We start from the raw sequence: 12,952 nt of genomic DNA on the forward strand, positions 1-12,952 counted from the left end.
TTTTTCACCTCTGAATAAAATTAAAATTATAAATGCGATAAAAAAAGCTCAAAAATCAATTCATTTTTTAATATGGATTACAACAGATTACAAGAAGGAAAGATTTGCAAAAATAAAATAAAAACATTAGTATTTATGTGCACAAGTCTTGAGGCGTAAAAATCCTCCTTCACCTTCGTCATTTTTAATTTTGAGCATTTTTCAAGTTGGTAGTCGATAATTACCGATCTAGTGCTGTCGACATCCACTTTAAAACGTGAAATTTCCTTGATGGTTGCGCGATTACATTTTCCACGTTGAAAGTTGTAGGAAGCTTCTATCTCATGCGCTGTCAAACGATATCCTTGTGCCGACGTGCTCTCACGTCATTTGATTTTCGACGAGGCGTTTCATTCACCTCTGGATTTCCTCAATCCATTCAACCTCTTGTTAAACACGATTTCAAAATCCCCAAACGAAACTCGAAAAAGCGCCCGCGGCTGCCCATCTGAAAACACAAGCGACTTTTATTAATTTATTGCACTTGCTGTGCAGATGGAATTATACGCCCCTGTGAAGTCTGAATCGATTCAAATTTTGTTTGCTCGGCGCGTCCCACGAGACGAAAAACAAAAAGTGCGAAATGCGTGCGACGCCCTAGAACAAATTTACGGCGACTCTGTTGCTAGCCCAAATGTGCTCGGATACACACAAAACTTTTTATACACACGCGCGCACAGATCGGGCGGCTATTTCGGGGAAGCTGCTTGGTGGGGCTCAAAGCAACGCGCACCGCCTCGTATTTAAACATTTCCGCACTCTATATTCTTCAAAATAAACAGAATGGGAGAAGAATGAAAAATTGTTTTGACAATTGATGTCTTGAAGATCTAAAATTAATATGATTGTTTAGAGGTTTATCTGAGTTTTTTTTAAAATATTAAATTGTTTTTCTATAAAAGACCAAATTAATGTTTCAATTCAACTATAGATTTTGAAACTTCTAAAAATAATTTAAATCACGGTTTCAGCTCGGAGGGTTAAATCAGAGTTTTAACTGGGTCGATTTAAACGCTAAACCCAATTTGTAATAAACTATGAATTTTTTAATTTAAAAGCAGATTAATCTTCTTAAAACTTTTTAAATTTCACTGAAGTCAGAATGGAATTCCAAACTGAGAAGTTAATATCCCCTTGTAATGATGCTAATCTAGCATTCTCCACCCATTTCAAAGATAAGAGCAACAGAGTGTTTCCGCCTTGAAAAAGACGCTTTCTTTCTTTCCAGAGTTTTTTGCCCTGCACACTCTTACAGACTTCACTTTTATTTCTTTCCATGATTAATGGTTCCCCGTTTTGGAATGGAAGAGGAGCCTCTGAAGCAACTCGCCGGCCACCGCCACTTGCACCGAAGAGCAAATTAAAATCCGACCGCTGCTGATTAGCTCGCAGCGGCGAGGTGTCGAAATTCGAACGCACGAAAAATTTTCGATTAGCGTAGGCGTTTTGTTTTCTCCTCTCGAATCTCATTTCCGAAACGTGCCCGGGGTTCATTTAACCCGCGGCGTTTCGCAACTTTGCCATAATGATAATGAGGATTAAAGACAAGGGAATAAAAAAAAATGTGTTTATTTATTACAGACGCATTATTGCCCGTCAAACAAACGCCCATGTCCATTTCGGGCGAACGAGCTGCCGGTGCGAAAAACGCGCGTGGGTCTCTCTCTGCAGAGTTATAATTAATAAGAAAAAGAAGTTCCCGGATCGCTTTCTTGAAAATTAATTCACCCGACTAGATCGGGTGTCAAATTGAGGACAAAGGAGATGCGTGCTGATAAGAGCCACGCCGCGCAAATTGAGTCGCTACCCGAACCTGTTGCGCGCATCAGCATTAATCCGGCCGGCAAGAATGAGCGGCCTTTGTGTGACTATATAGAGGACCGGCCGTTCCACTGCATCATTCATCAATCACCAAATCAGTCTTGACGGAATGGGAGTTTCGAACGTACTTGTCGTGAATCAAAATTCAGTAATTATAGTCCATGCAGTACATTTCTGTCAGTGCATCATTAAAATAAAAAAAAAATGTCTTATTTTATGACAATCTTGGCAAGAGATCGACTGATTTGTTTGGCAGACAATTAGGTGAAGAAAAATATAAACAGCAGAATTTCAAAAGAAGGATTTTGCTAAAATAAATTTATTTATTTCTCTTATCAGCTCCTGGGCTTTTCTGCGCTTCATGCAATCAAAATTTAAGTGGTTTCTGTGCAGATCAAAAGTTTAAATCATTTCTAAAATAGAACATGATAATTTTTAAGTTTTCGAGAGCAAAAGTGTGAGAGAATTTTACAATCTGAAGATGGTGCTAGAATTTAAAATAGGCTTTTCTTTGATGGGCTCGTTGGGTTTTTTTAGTCGTTTATTATTTTCATACAACCTATAAAACATCCATGGAGGAAAAACGCACCGATTTTTTAATACAAACATCAAGAGAAAAAAATTATCGCAAAGTTCCTCTCAGTAAGTTGGACAGAATTGAAAGTATGTGTGTGTGTATTTGCTCTTGCTCGCATACATATACAAAATTTGTTTAACAGCAGAGTGCTTTGATAAGACAAGCCGTGGTCTCGGGTTTGAAATTTTAGCACAAAACGACGGTGCACGCCTGCAGCGCCCTTTGAATGAGCGCGGTTGTTTCAAGTGGAAAAGCAAATAACGAGGCTCTGGCATTACACACAGAGTAATATACGCGAGAGTCGAGCCCCGGCCGGGCCAGAGTCTCGTCGCGCGCGCGTTTTATCTCTGCGCGGCTCAAAACAAACAGCACCCAATCTAATTTTCGTCATCTCGCCGCCATTTATATCAGCGGGCATCAAAATAATCGCGCATTCCCCAAAGTGCTTCCACACACGTTCGATTAGCTCTCGCGCTCATTCACTTGCTGTCAGGGGCCATATGGTCGTCCGTCCCTGACGCCATGAAGCACCACGCCGGCGGCAGCAGCGAGGCGAGGAGGGCCTTTTTGCGACAGGTTCGTTCAATTATGCGTGCGCACTTTCCATCCCTCAAATCGCGGCCGCGCTCTCGCTCGCTCAATCAACCACTTGTTAGTTTCGGTCTCGCTTTGGTCTGCTCCGTTGGTAACAAATTATCTCCTCTATACCGTATTAGGAATTGTGAATTATATCATTTGGCAATTCCGCGAAATTGAACTTGATAACGGAAATTTTTATCGCTTTAAATACCGCACTGAATCATTTTTTAACATTGCTCTTCACACTTATAAAATATGTTGAACTCTAAATATTTCATAATATTGACCAACTTTATGTAATTTTCTAATAGAAATTGTATAAATGTCCATCTTTTTTGTGGACGAAAATTATTTTTTTCTTCTTTAATTTCAAGAAACATTTAAACTTTCTTTATCACTCATCAGTTGTTTCATTTCTAAATTAAGTATATAATTTTAAAGGTCACTTCTATTGAGAAATCTCAAGCATTAATTTTAAGAAATTAAAATTGCTTTTTACCGAAAAAGATGAATAATTTATTGACCTTAAATTATTCGTAGTATTTTCCCCCCATTAAATCAACTTAAATAGCCTCTCATACAATTTCGAATAGTTAAATCATTAGTTAGTTTGACCTTAAACATGAGAAACGTTTAGAAAAATTTAATCCCGGCTGATATCATAAAAAAAAAATAACTATTGATTGAATCAGTTTCCGCAAATATGATGATTCCATTAATTTAGTTGAATTGTGGTAAAAGAAATTATTTTTAATTTTGAGATTTAAAACCTTCAGTTCACCCTGCAATATTTTGAGACATAGGAGAGCATAAAATATTTTAATTTGTTTGTTTTTGAACTTAAAGTTATTTTGCCCAGGCTTTCCAGCCTCTTTCCTTTTTGAAAAATAAGATTGAAATGTGCCTGTGATGGACGGTCGGATTACAAGTTTCTCACATTCTCTGCGTGCCGCCCACGTCGAGCAGAATGTCTCTCTCTACTTAATATGTGTGTCTGCGCGCTTCTGCTCAAACTGCTATCGCGTATCTGGATCTAAAAAACACACTCCATAACTCGACTGCTCTTTCTGTTCCAGATGTCCGACTTCCCCTCGATCGAGGGAAGCAACGAGACCAACGACATCGCCGCCGCTTTTGAGAACATGAAGAAGAAGAACTCGCTCATTAGCGCCACCGGAGGTCCGGGCGGCCTCGTCGGCAGGCCGCCGGTCGCGTCGGCCGTCGGCCTCAACCAGGCCAACCAAACCACCTCCACCTCGGCTCAGTCGGCAGCACAACAGGTACATTTTATTCAAGTCTAACCCTAGCAATTTATACTCTGATTTAAGAAATTAGAATAATTCTAGTAAGTTTTGGTTTTTCAAATTGAAGTGCATTTTCAAAAATATAAATGATTTTTAGTGGAATAAATTAAAAGATTGCAAAAGATTTTATGATGTTCATCATACTTTGGTTAGTTAGGCAACTATCTCAACAGCCGCGACCTTCAGGTTGCATACCACCTTTCTTCAAGAAGGTGTCTTCGCGTCTTAACTCATTTTACCTTCTCATGTGCTAAAAGCTGAGAATATTTAGTCCTGCAAATTCTTGAAGCAACTAGCTTTACATTGTAGGCCCGAGACAGGCATAAAATTACAAGTACAAATTAAAGGCGGAAAGAAACTACAACGACAGATTTAATTGACCTTGGCGGTCTATTTTGGCAAAGAGCCGCTTACAACAAGTGATAAAACAGACAACAAAAGATAATTTCAAAGCGCAAACTTAGACTTTAAAAAAAAGCAAGCAAATTTAAAAGAACTTTAGATTTTCCAGATTATTAGTTAAAAATTTTTGTCAGGTAGAATTTCTGTGATTTTATTGATTAGATACAGAAGAGATTGAGATTTTGAGATATTTTATTTTATTTTTAATATTTTTATTTTTAAAACAAACTAAATATATCCATGTAAATAATAACACGAAGAAAAGTTTTATTTCTTATTCTTCCAATCAGAGATAAACCATTTGTTAACAAGAAAAAATACAAATATTATCTTTCTGTAAAATAGTTTTTGGAAGATCTTCTTTTTACCCCTTTTTTTAATTAGAGATAAACCAGTTTTACTTTGACATTTTGGCACGTGAAATAAACCTACAACACTTACAAAGATCGTGAGCATGTGTCTCGTTAAAAATTAATCGCTCAATTTGTCGCACCGCGCTTTCTCTCTCTTAATCACAATTAAGACATGACCTGTGCGTCCACGCCGGCAGACACCCCTTCCCAAGCTGTAAACGATTGGCCAACACCCGACCCAAAAAACGCACCACGTCACAAAGCGTTAGTCAGGCGCGAAGATATTCGCTCTCGTAAATCGCTGCTGCTTATTTTTAACCCGGTGGCGCACACCAGGCTCATAGTAAGCCTCTTCCTCTTGCGCTCTCATCTCTCGCGAGAAGAATGACAAAACAAACGCCTCACAGTTTTCCACAAGCGCTCCCCGCGAGTGGCCGTGCGCCTTTCCTTGTCCATTCATTCTTCGCTTGGGAATTACCGCAGGATAGTGCTGGAACAATCCCACGCAGAAAGGGTTTGATTCGGTGTGGAGGCGAGTAACTTGTCTGCTTTTTGTGTTTATGAGCGTTATTTGTAACTTGAGAGGTTCTTTTACGACTCGTTTTCGTTTTGTCGGCAGTTTAAAACTTGAATATTCGCACTTGATGTGCCTTTTTGCTTGCATTAATGCCACAGAAATCTTTAAATACGTCTCTAAAATCCATATTTTCTTTTGATATTTAAAGTTTACGTTTGTAATAAAGAGTTATTGCTAAGAGATTAAAAGCTTTGTTCAAGAATGATTATAAAAATAATATATAATAAAAGAAACCACCAATGAAACTCTGTATTGCTCCAGTGCGATTTATTTATGTTTTGTTAGGAAAAATTTATCTACTTACTAGATACATCTTTAAAAAAGTAATCAAATCGGTTCAGGTTAAACGTTTATCAGATTTCCTACTAAAAACCTGAATTGGTGACAAGTAAAAAGTATAATATTATATAAAAATGAAAATAATTAGTTGCAAACCACATAATATTTATTTATTTAAAAAAAAAACTTTCGAAAATTCCCACATTAATCTGATTTTGAGTGATATTAAATCTTTGGTAAAATATTTTTCACCAAAAACTTATCGAAAAATCAAATTATGAAATATTCAAACTAAAACTGATTTTTAATTTAGATAAAAAAAAGTTAATATTTAATTTTTTATTGCATTTTCTTATGAAACGCTTGTTGACCGTGGGTGTTGCTTGTTTCTGTTTGGCAGATCGTGCAGTCGAGCTCCGCTTCTTCGTCGAGTTCGCGAGTGGCCAAACGAGTGCAGCACACGAGCAGCAGCAGCCACCTGAGCCACCAGGTGAGCGAACTGAAGGCATCGTCAGTCAAGTCGGACCTTTCGGAGCTGCAGTCGAGCATCTCAGAGATGAAGAACCTGTCGAGCGTGACGACGCAGCAGAGCAGCAGCAACTTCCGGAGCGCGGCGACGGCGCTTACGTCGGCCGCGGCCGGCGCCCTCAACGGCGTCAGCGACCTCCTGCGCAGCTCAATCGAGCAGCTGGACGTCGAGGGCGACGGCCTGGGCGACGCCGACTGCACCAACGGCGAGCCCATCATCACCTTCCCGGAGCCAGAGACGCCGACGACGCCGCCGGCCATCGGCGCCCTCACCTCGCCCAACCTTGTCGTCAACAGCATGGCGCTGGCCGGCACCAACAACAGCAGCACCACCGCCTCCTCCGAGATGAAGTTCGAGCAGAAGAGGGTCACGTCCGCCACCAAAACCAAGGTGGTCACGGACTCGTTCAGCGCCGAGCAGGCGTCCTCCAACTCGGCCGAGATGCGCCGCCTCCACACCGGAGAGATGTCCTTCCAGCAGCAGACGGCCGCCGCCGCCGTCCGCGCCCGCCTCGAAATGGAAGGGGTCACCGCTGAGAAAAGTGCTGCTATCAAACAGGTAGGAATATTAATAATCATAAATTTTTTTCATTTTTTGGGGTAAAACAAATTTAAAACCAGTTGTGAAGTAAAAAAACGTGCTTGTCTTTGTTTAAGAAATTGTTTTTATTTGCTAAGTAGTTGATTGGAAAAAATATTTATTATAATTTTTGAGATATCACAAATTTGATTGCAAAGACGTATTTGAATTAATTAATCTTGATTTATCTTCAATTTTCCAATATTAAAAAGTTCTTAGCCTTAGACCATGACCAAAACCGGTAGAGAGCCGCATTGCTGCGAACAATTTCTTTGTCAAGAACTGTTCAAGAACTGTTCAAGAACAAGCCCGTTTTTATTTCATGAACTTGGCTTATACCATTAGTGGTCTAGAAAAGGTCTATCAAAAACAATATTTATTTCAGTTTGTTCAAATTTACTTTTTTTAACCGGTCAAGTGAGTATTTCCGTGACGTTAGTTTATCATTCAAACGGGTCCGCGATTTTCTAATAGAGTTTTAATTAACTGTCTCAAAGTAGGCTCAAAGCTCGTTCTAAAATTTGATATCTTTTTATCTCTGAAAATCAGAATGATTTCGAAGTTCTTTAAACGTTAACATAAAGAATTTGATTTGGCAAGAATTTTATTTAATGAATTTTAGTGGCAAATGCGCAAAAAATTAAGTCAGTAGGTCTAAAAAACATACACCCAAATATTTTTACAGCAAAAATTATTGTGTTGGAAACATTTAGTAATGCGTCTATGCAGACCAAACAAGCAAGAGGGTTTTAAAAAACGTCAACACGGAAGAGACTTTCATAATATTATATTCTCGTCGCCTTTTAATGAATATTCGTGCCAAGAGCCAATACACTTATTGCGCATTATAGTGAATATAAAAGAGGCGAGTGAAACGATCCGTAGAAAACATCCTGCATTAATTCAAAACCGAATCGCATCTCCGATTGTGATTCTGCACAGCAAGGAAAGATCGAATCATGCAAATAAATTGAACGCATTACTTGATCTAGTGGGCGCAGTTGCAAGTGTACAGTGGGCTTTGGCGCGGAGCCCACTTTGCAGCTCGTGAGTCACGTATTCGAGAGAAGGAAAACCTGCCGCTCGAAAATATTTGCGAGTTCGCGAGAAAAAACACTTCTCTGGTCGAGAAGAGTTTGTGATTGGACGCTGGCGGGACTTCTAGTCGGGGCATTGCGTCATGGGCGATTATTAGCATGAAGAGGAGCGCGAGTGAGCAAAAGTCATCAGCGCCGCGAGAGAGTCAGTCAGTCGCAGTGTGTGCTTTGCAGCCGACGACGTAAATACGCGCGCTGCCTGATAAAATTTTGATAGAACCGCCGACGCCGCACCTACTGCGAGAAAGATGACGCTCAAGGTAAAGTGGTGACGCCAAACTGCCGTTTTTTGTCATTCTCAACAATATATAATATCCTTATCTAGAAAAGCAGGAGTGCTAATTAGTTATGCTGTTTGCTGGTGCACGCGGTGTGCCGTTTCTCCTCGAAATTAACTCGTTATAATTATGGAGACCTAATTTGCAGCTTATCAGGCAACAGACAAAAGTCTCGTCACAGTGAACAAATATTTCAGATTAAAATTTTTTGAAGAAGATGAGCTTTGATCATAATTAACCTTATAAGTTGCAATTTTTCGATTTGGTGATTCATTCTTGATACACCTTCACATATCCTGTTGTATTAAATTTGATGGAAATCTACTACGTATTATATTTCATCTCTTCAAAGTGAAAACATTTAATCAAATATTCATTAATTTTACAATTAAAATAAATTTAAAATAAAATGATAAATATATTTTAATTTAACTTCAATTTAACGAAATTAAATTCGTATTGGAGTTGAATAAGCGTGAAATTTATTTGAAAATTTTAGTTCTCTGTTCGATACCAATAAAATAAAATGAGTCACTATTAAAAACTTGCGTTTCGATTCGATGCCAAATCAATGAGGAAAGTTCGGCCGAAAAGTCCCAATGCTTTGTTTTAAATTTAGATTCTTAATTGGTGAGTGGTTGGAAAGTTCGCGACATCAGTTGTTAAAAATAGTATCCGAGAGGGAGAAGATCGCGCGACGAAATGCTCTTGCGTTGACATTTAGTCGGTTGATTTAGCATTTGATTAATCAACACGATTAATTAAGATAGACCGGGGTGACAAATAAGATTTAGTGAAGATATGGACTGTGTGGTAGAGCTGTCAATAAAAGGAGAGATAAACTTTGGCGCTCTGTACGAACACGCTAATAATCTTGTAAGAGTACTTACGTAAAAAGTATAAAGAAATATTATTCAACTAGGTATTTGACTGAAAATTTTACGCAAGATTTAAAAATTTAACTATAAAATTAAAAAAAAAATTAAAAAGGGAGATTAAAAAATTATTAAATAATAATTATCTTTTATTTATTAATTTACCTTTTTTTAGATAAATCTTTGATTTGCTTTTATTTTTCTTTTATTTTGCACAACTGACAAATTTTAAGTGATTTGAAGCATAAGCACCCTTATTTGGTGCACACATTGTTTACACTGCAGTTGGCGGTCTGCCCTATCGGACTGTCGGGATGCGTGGTGGTGGTTGCTGCGATCGATTGGGCAGGGGGAGTGGCGTGTCACTTCTTCCGAGGGCGCCTTGAGGGAGGGGTGGTTTCGGGGTCAGACTGCACACCATGCGGCTGGCCGCCTGTGCGCTGCTGACCCTGGGAAACTGCGGCCGCCGCCTCACCTTTCGGCCGCTGGCAGAGCGTCTAGTCGCACCACCCTATCAGAAAGGCAGCCGGACTGCACCGTTCCTCTTTCAAGTACTAAACCCTTTTTGCACCCAGCCCAAAATATTCACCCCAAGGTCTTCTAAATTTAAACTTTTGTTGGCACCTGAAATAGATACCACCATTTACTTTTTTTCCACCGTCCCAAAAACTGCCAAGAATTCTTGTTGTGACCGCAGGTATTTTCTATGCTTGGCAACGAAGAATTTTCTTCACTCTATTGCACTATTTCTTTGTGGTGGATTTTTTACTATTTCGATATGCAACACCACCGCAGAGCTTGCTATTGATTTCTAGCTTGGTGTTTTGTGAATTTGAATACGCTTTTACGTCTTGCCAAAACCCTTTGATACTATTTTAATGAAATTCCAAACGCGTGCCAAATTCAGATCCGAGCGTTTTGGGCCAAAAGAAGCGCGAGTTTCACAATCCTTGTGATCGATAGACGTCGCATGACTCCACCGTTTTTCTCTTTTTCACGCTATCGTCCTTTCTCCGTCTTTCCAAGGCCGACGAACTTAATTAATTACACACTGCAACTCGCTCTAGTTAAAAAAAAAATCGCTATTTTAGCGAAAAGACATTTAAAATTAAAACCTGATAAGACCTTCAGTTTTTCATGCATTTTTTTAATATCACCCCATTTTTACTGACTTCTAAAAATAAAATAATATTAAAAAAGAAACAGTTTAAAACACAAAAATTTCCTCTCCGAGAAAACTATATTGCATAAATACTGATATTTTTATGGAAAAAATGCTTCAAAAATTTATTTTTGTGAAGAAAAAGTTTTTTATTATTATTTTTTCATCATTATTGTTTATTGATTGTTTTGTTAGAGATATTTAAAAAATAAAGAAAACTGCAGTTCTAACTTTTTTCTAATTTTGAACAAAAACTGCAAATTCTGTTTGAAATACAAATGGTATCTAGTTAATTAACGAGTAGTATTTATGTTGATTAAACTGTGGACATTTTGATAGCTCTTCAAAAGAGTTGGCAGATTTTTTTACTTTTGGTCCGGTCGCTCGCACGCACGTCCTCACGAGGCTAATTGGATAGGCTGGCCAAGTGCGCGGATGACGTCGGCCGCGCGCGGCTCAGAGTGCGAAGAGGCGCCCCGGAGTAAATTTAGAAGTCGCGAGTTTCAAAGTGTTGGGTGCATTAGTCGAGATATGAGGCTGGGCCGGTCGTCATGTCCGCTCCCTGGCCCGTGCACAAGGGACTGTACAAGAGAGTGTCGTGGCTCTCCGCAGGGCCGCGACAGACCAAACAAAGGAGCAGTCACGTGACCGTGCGCTTGGTGAGTTCAAAAATAAATGAAAATACGCCACGGAGTTAAAATATAAAACTTAGGTTCAATTAGCTTAATGAAAAGCCAGAGTCATTCAAAAGCTTCATTCACCAAGTTGAGGAAAAAACAAACGTTAGCAAAAATAATAGAGAAAAAGCGCCAAGTTGCAGGTTTTTCCACCCAAAGCTTGTTAGCACCGTTTGCTTAATGGATTACTGCGAACAGCAGAGCGAGGTGTGAATTTTTACAATAAACCTTCACTTTTACATGCAGTCGAGAATTAAACTGAAAATTGCAAAGCGAAAAATTTGCATACTTACGCTTGTTTGGTTTACACAGAGGCTTTCAACAAGAAATGCAACAGTGTTCTAGTTATTGAAACACAAGTGGGAAAAAATTCTAAACAAATTTTCCATTCATTGCCACCGATATAACCTGAAATTTATTTAATAATAAAAAAATCAAGAGTTTTCATCTTTGCATTTAATTGTAAAAGGAAAATTTTTCTAATTTTAACAATATCCGTTCATGAGCTCATCGATTTACCATTAGCAAAGTTAGAGACTAATGAGTTTGTAACGGTGGAAGTTTGGATAATTTCGTGGAATAGTTTGGCGTCTGTGTAACGAACGGCTTTTCCACTTTATCGCGCCCTACCACGTGATATATCCGATAGCACAAATAATTCCAGAGAATTTGGAACTGCAGCACGAACGCTCTTTGTTCAACTTTTGCGTCGTGTGTGTTTCAGGAACAGCGGTCCATCAAATCGAGCGAGGTGACCCAGCAGGAGACGCAGAACATCGCCGCCTCCAGCGTCCGCCTCCAGACCGACACCTTCAGCTCGGAAAAGGTGAGAAATCGCGATTTGGTAAATACCAAAATAAAGAGAGAAAGAAAGAAATCGCGCGGGCTGAGGCCTTGAGGAGTTAAAAATACTTTCTTTCAGCACACGACTACACGACTGATTCATTGTGTAAACATGCTTTTTCGAGCTCGCTGTTTTTTTTCACCGCCGAAACTAGCAGACTCTGGGGCCTTTTTCTTAGAAACACCATTTGTGCGGATTTTCACGTGAATTCGCAATTAAAATTTAAAATAGGCCTTTGTGTATTTCTTTACTAGAAGGAAAAAGTTTATTATCATTGGAATTGTCGAATTTTGGAATAATAAATTATTTGCATTTGTGATTTCAGAAGGCAGTCAGTGCCCAGCAACAAAGACAAACTGTAACATCTTCGGGCAGCATTTTCAGCAGCAATCAGGAGCAACACGTCTCCTCCTCCTCGTCGCAATCAAACTTCACCTCCATCGTCACAAAAGACGTGCACACCAAGTCGTCATCGGCTTCTGTTGTTTCGTCTGCTCAGGTAAGAAATGTTTTGACACATTTTTTAAAGAAAAACACAAACAGCTTTTGCGAATCTAAAAGTTGGCACGTGTCAGCAAATAAACAGCTCTGATATCACTTTGCAGACTTTCTTTTTAAACCAATTAAGGCAGGTTGATTGAAAGTGCCTAAAGGAAAGGGGTTTCAATGCACTTTAAAGAAAGTTAAATCACATATTAAAATTAAAAAAACAGTTCATGAAAAAAATCAAAGACAATGTCTAAAGAAAGATCTGTAGATCAAAATTAATTTTTTTCATAAAAAAATCTAAAATGTTGCATTAATTAGCCTCACTATCTTTTTATGAATATTTAATGAAACAAGATTAAAAAATTATAATTGACTTCAACCAAATAAAGAAGCTTCAACCTTAATTATATTTTTGCGTTGAACTAGGTTCATAACAAAAGTGTCAATTTTGCACTACCTTTATTGCGTCGTTGTCTTTTTCGCAGTTTTTT

At 38.7% G+C, this 12,952-nt stretch overlaps 1 protein-coding gene across 7 annotated transcripts in view; it reads left to right on the forward strand.

Moving 5' to 3' along the window:
* Positions 1 to 12,952, forward strand: part of LOC132200007 (NAD(+) hydrolase sarm1) — a 48,692-nt gene that overhangs the window by 29,563 nt on the left and 6,177 nt on the right. For 6 of the 7 annotated variants that reach the window (XM_059625163.1, XM_059625160.1, XM_059625157.1 and 3 more), the window contains exons 2-5: positions 4,093 to 4,296; positions 6,332 to 7,018; positions 11,853 to 11,954; positions 12,298 to 12,471. In XM_059625163.1, coding sequence (XP_059481146.1) covers positions 4,093 to 4,296; positions 6,332 to 7,018; positions 11,853 to 11,954; positions 12,298 to 12,471 — 1,167 coding nt within the window. Of the gene's footprint in view, positions 1 to 2,859; positions 3,014 to 4,092; positions 4,297 to 6,331; positions 7,019 to 11,852; positions 11,955 to 12,297; positions 12,472 to 12,952 lie in introns of those variants that run through there. The other variant, XM_059625162.1, reaches the window with a different exon arrangement.

This window comes from Neocloeon triangulifer, unplaced genomic scaffold (genome assembly GCF_031216515.1).
Source record: "Neocloeon triangulifer isolate White Clay Creek 2 clone unplaced genomic scaffold, ASM3121651v1 ptg000014l, whole genome shotgun sequence".
Lineage (NCBI taxonomy): Eukaryota > Metazoa > Arthropoda > Insecta > Ephemeroptera > Baetidae > Neocloeon > Neocloeon triangulifer.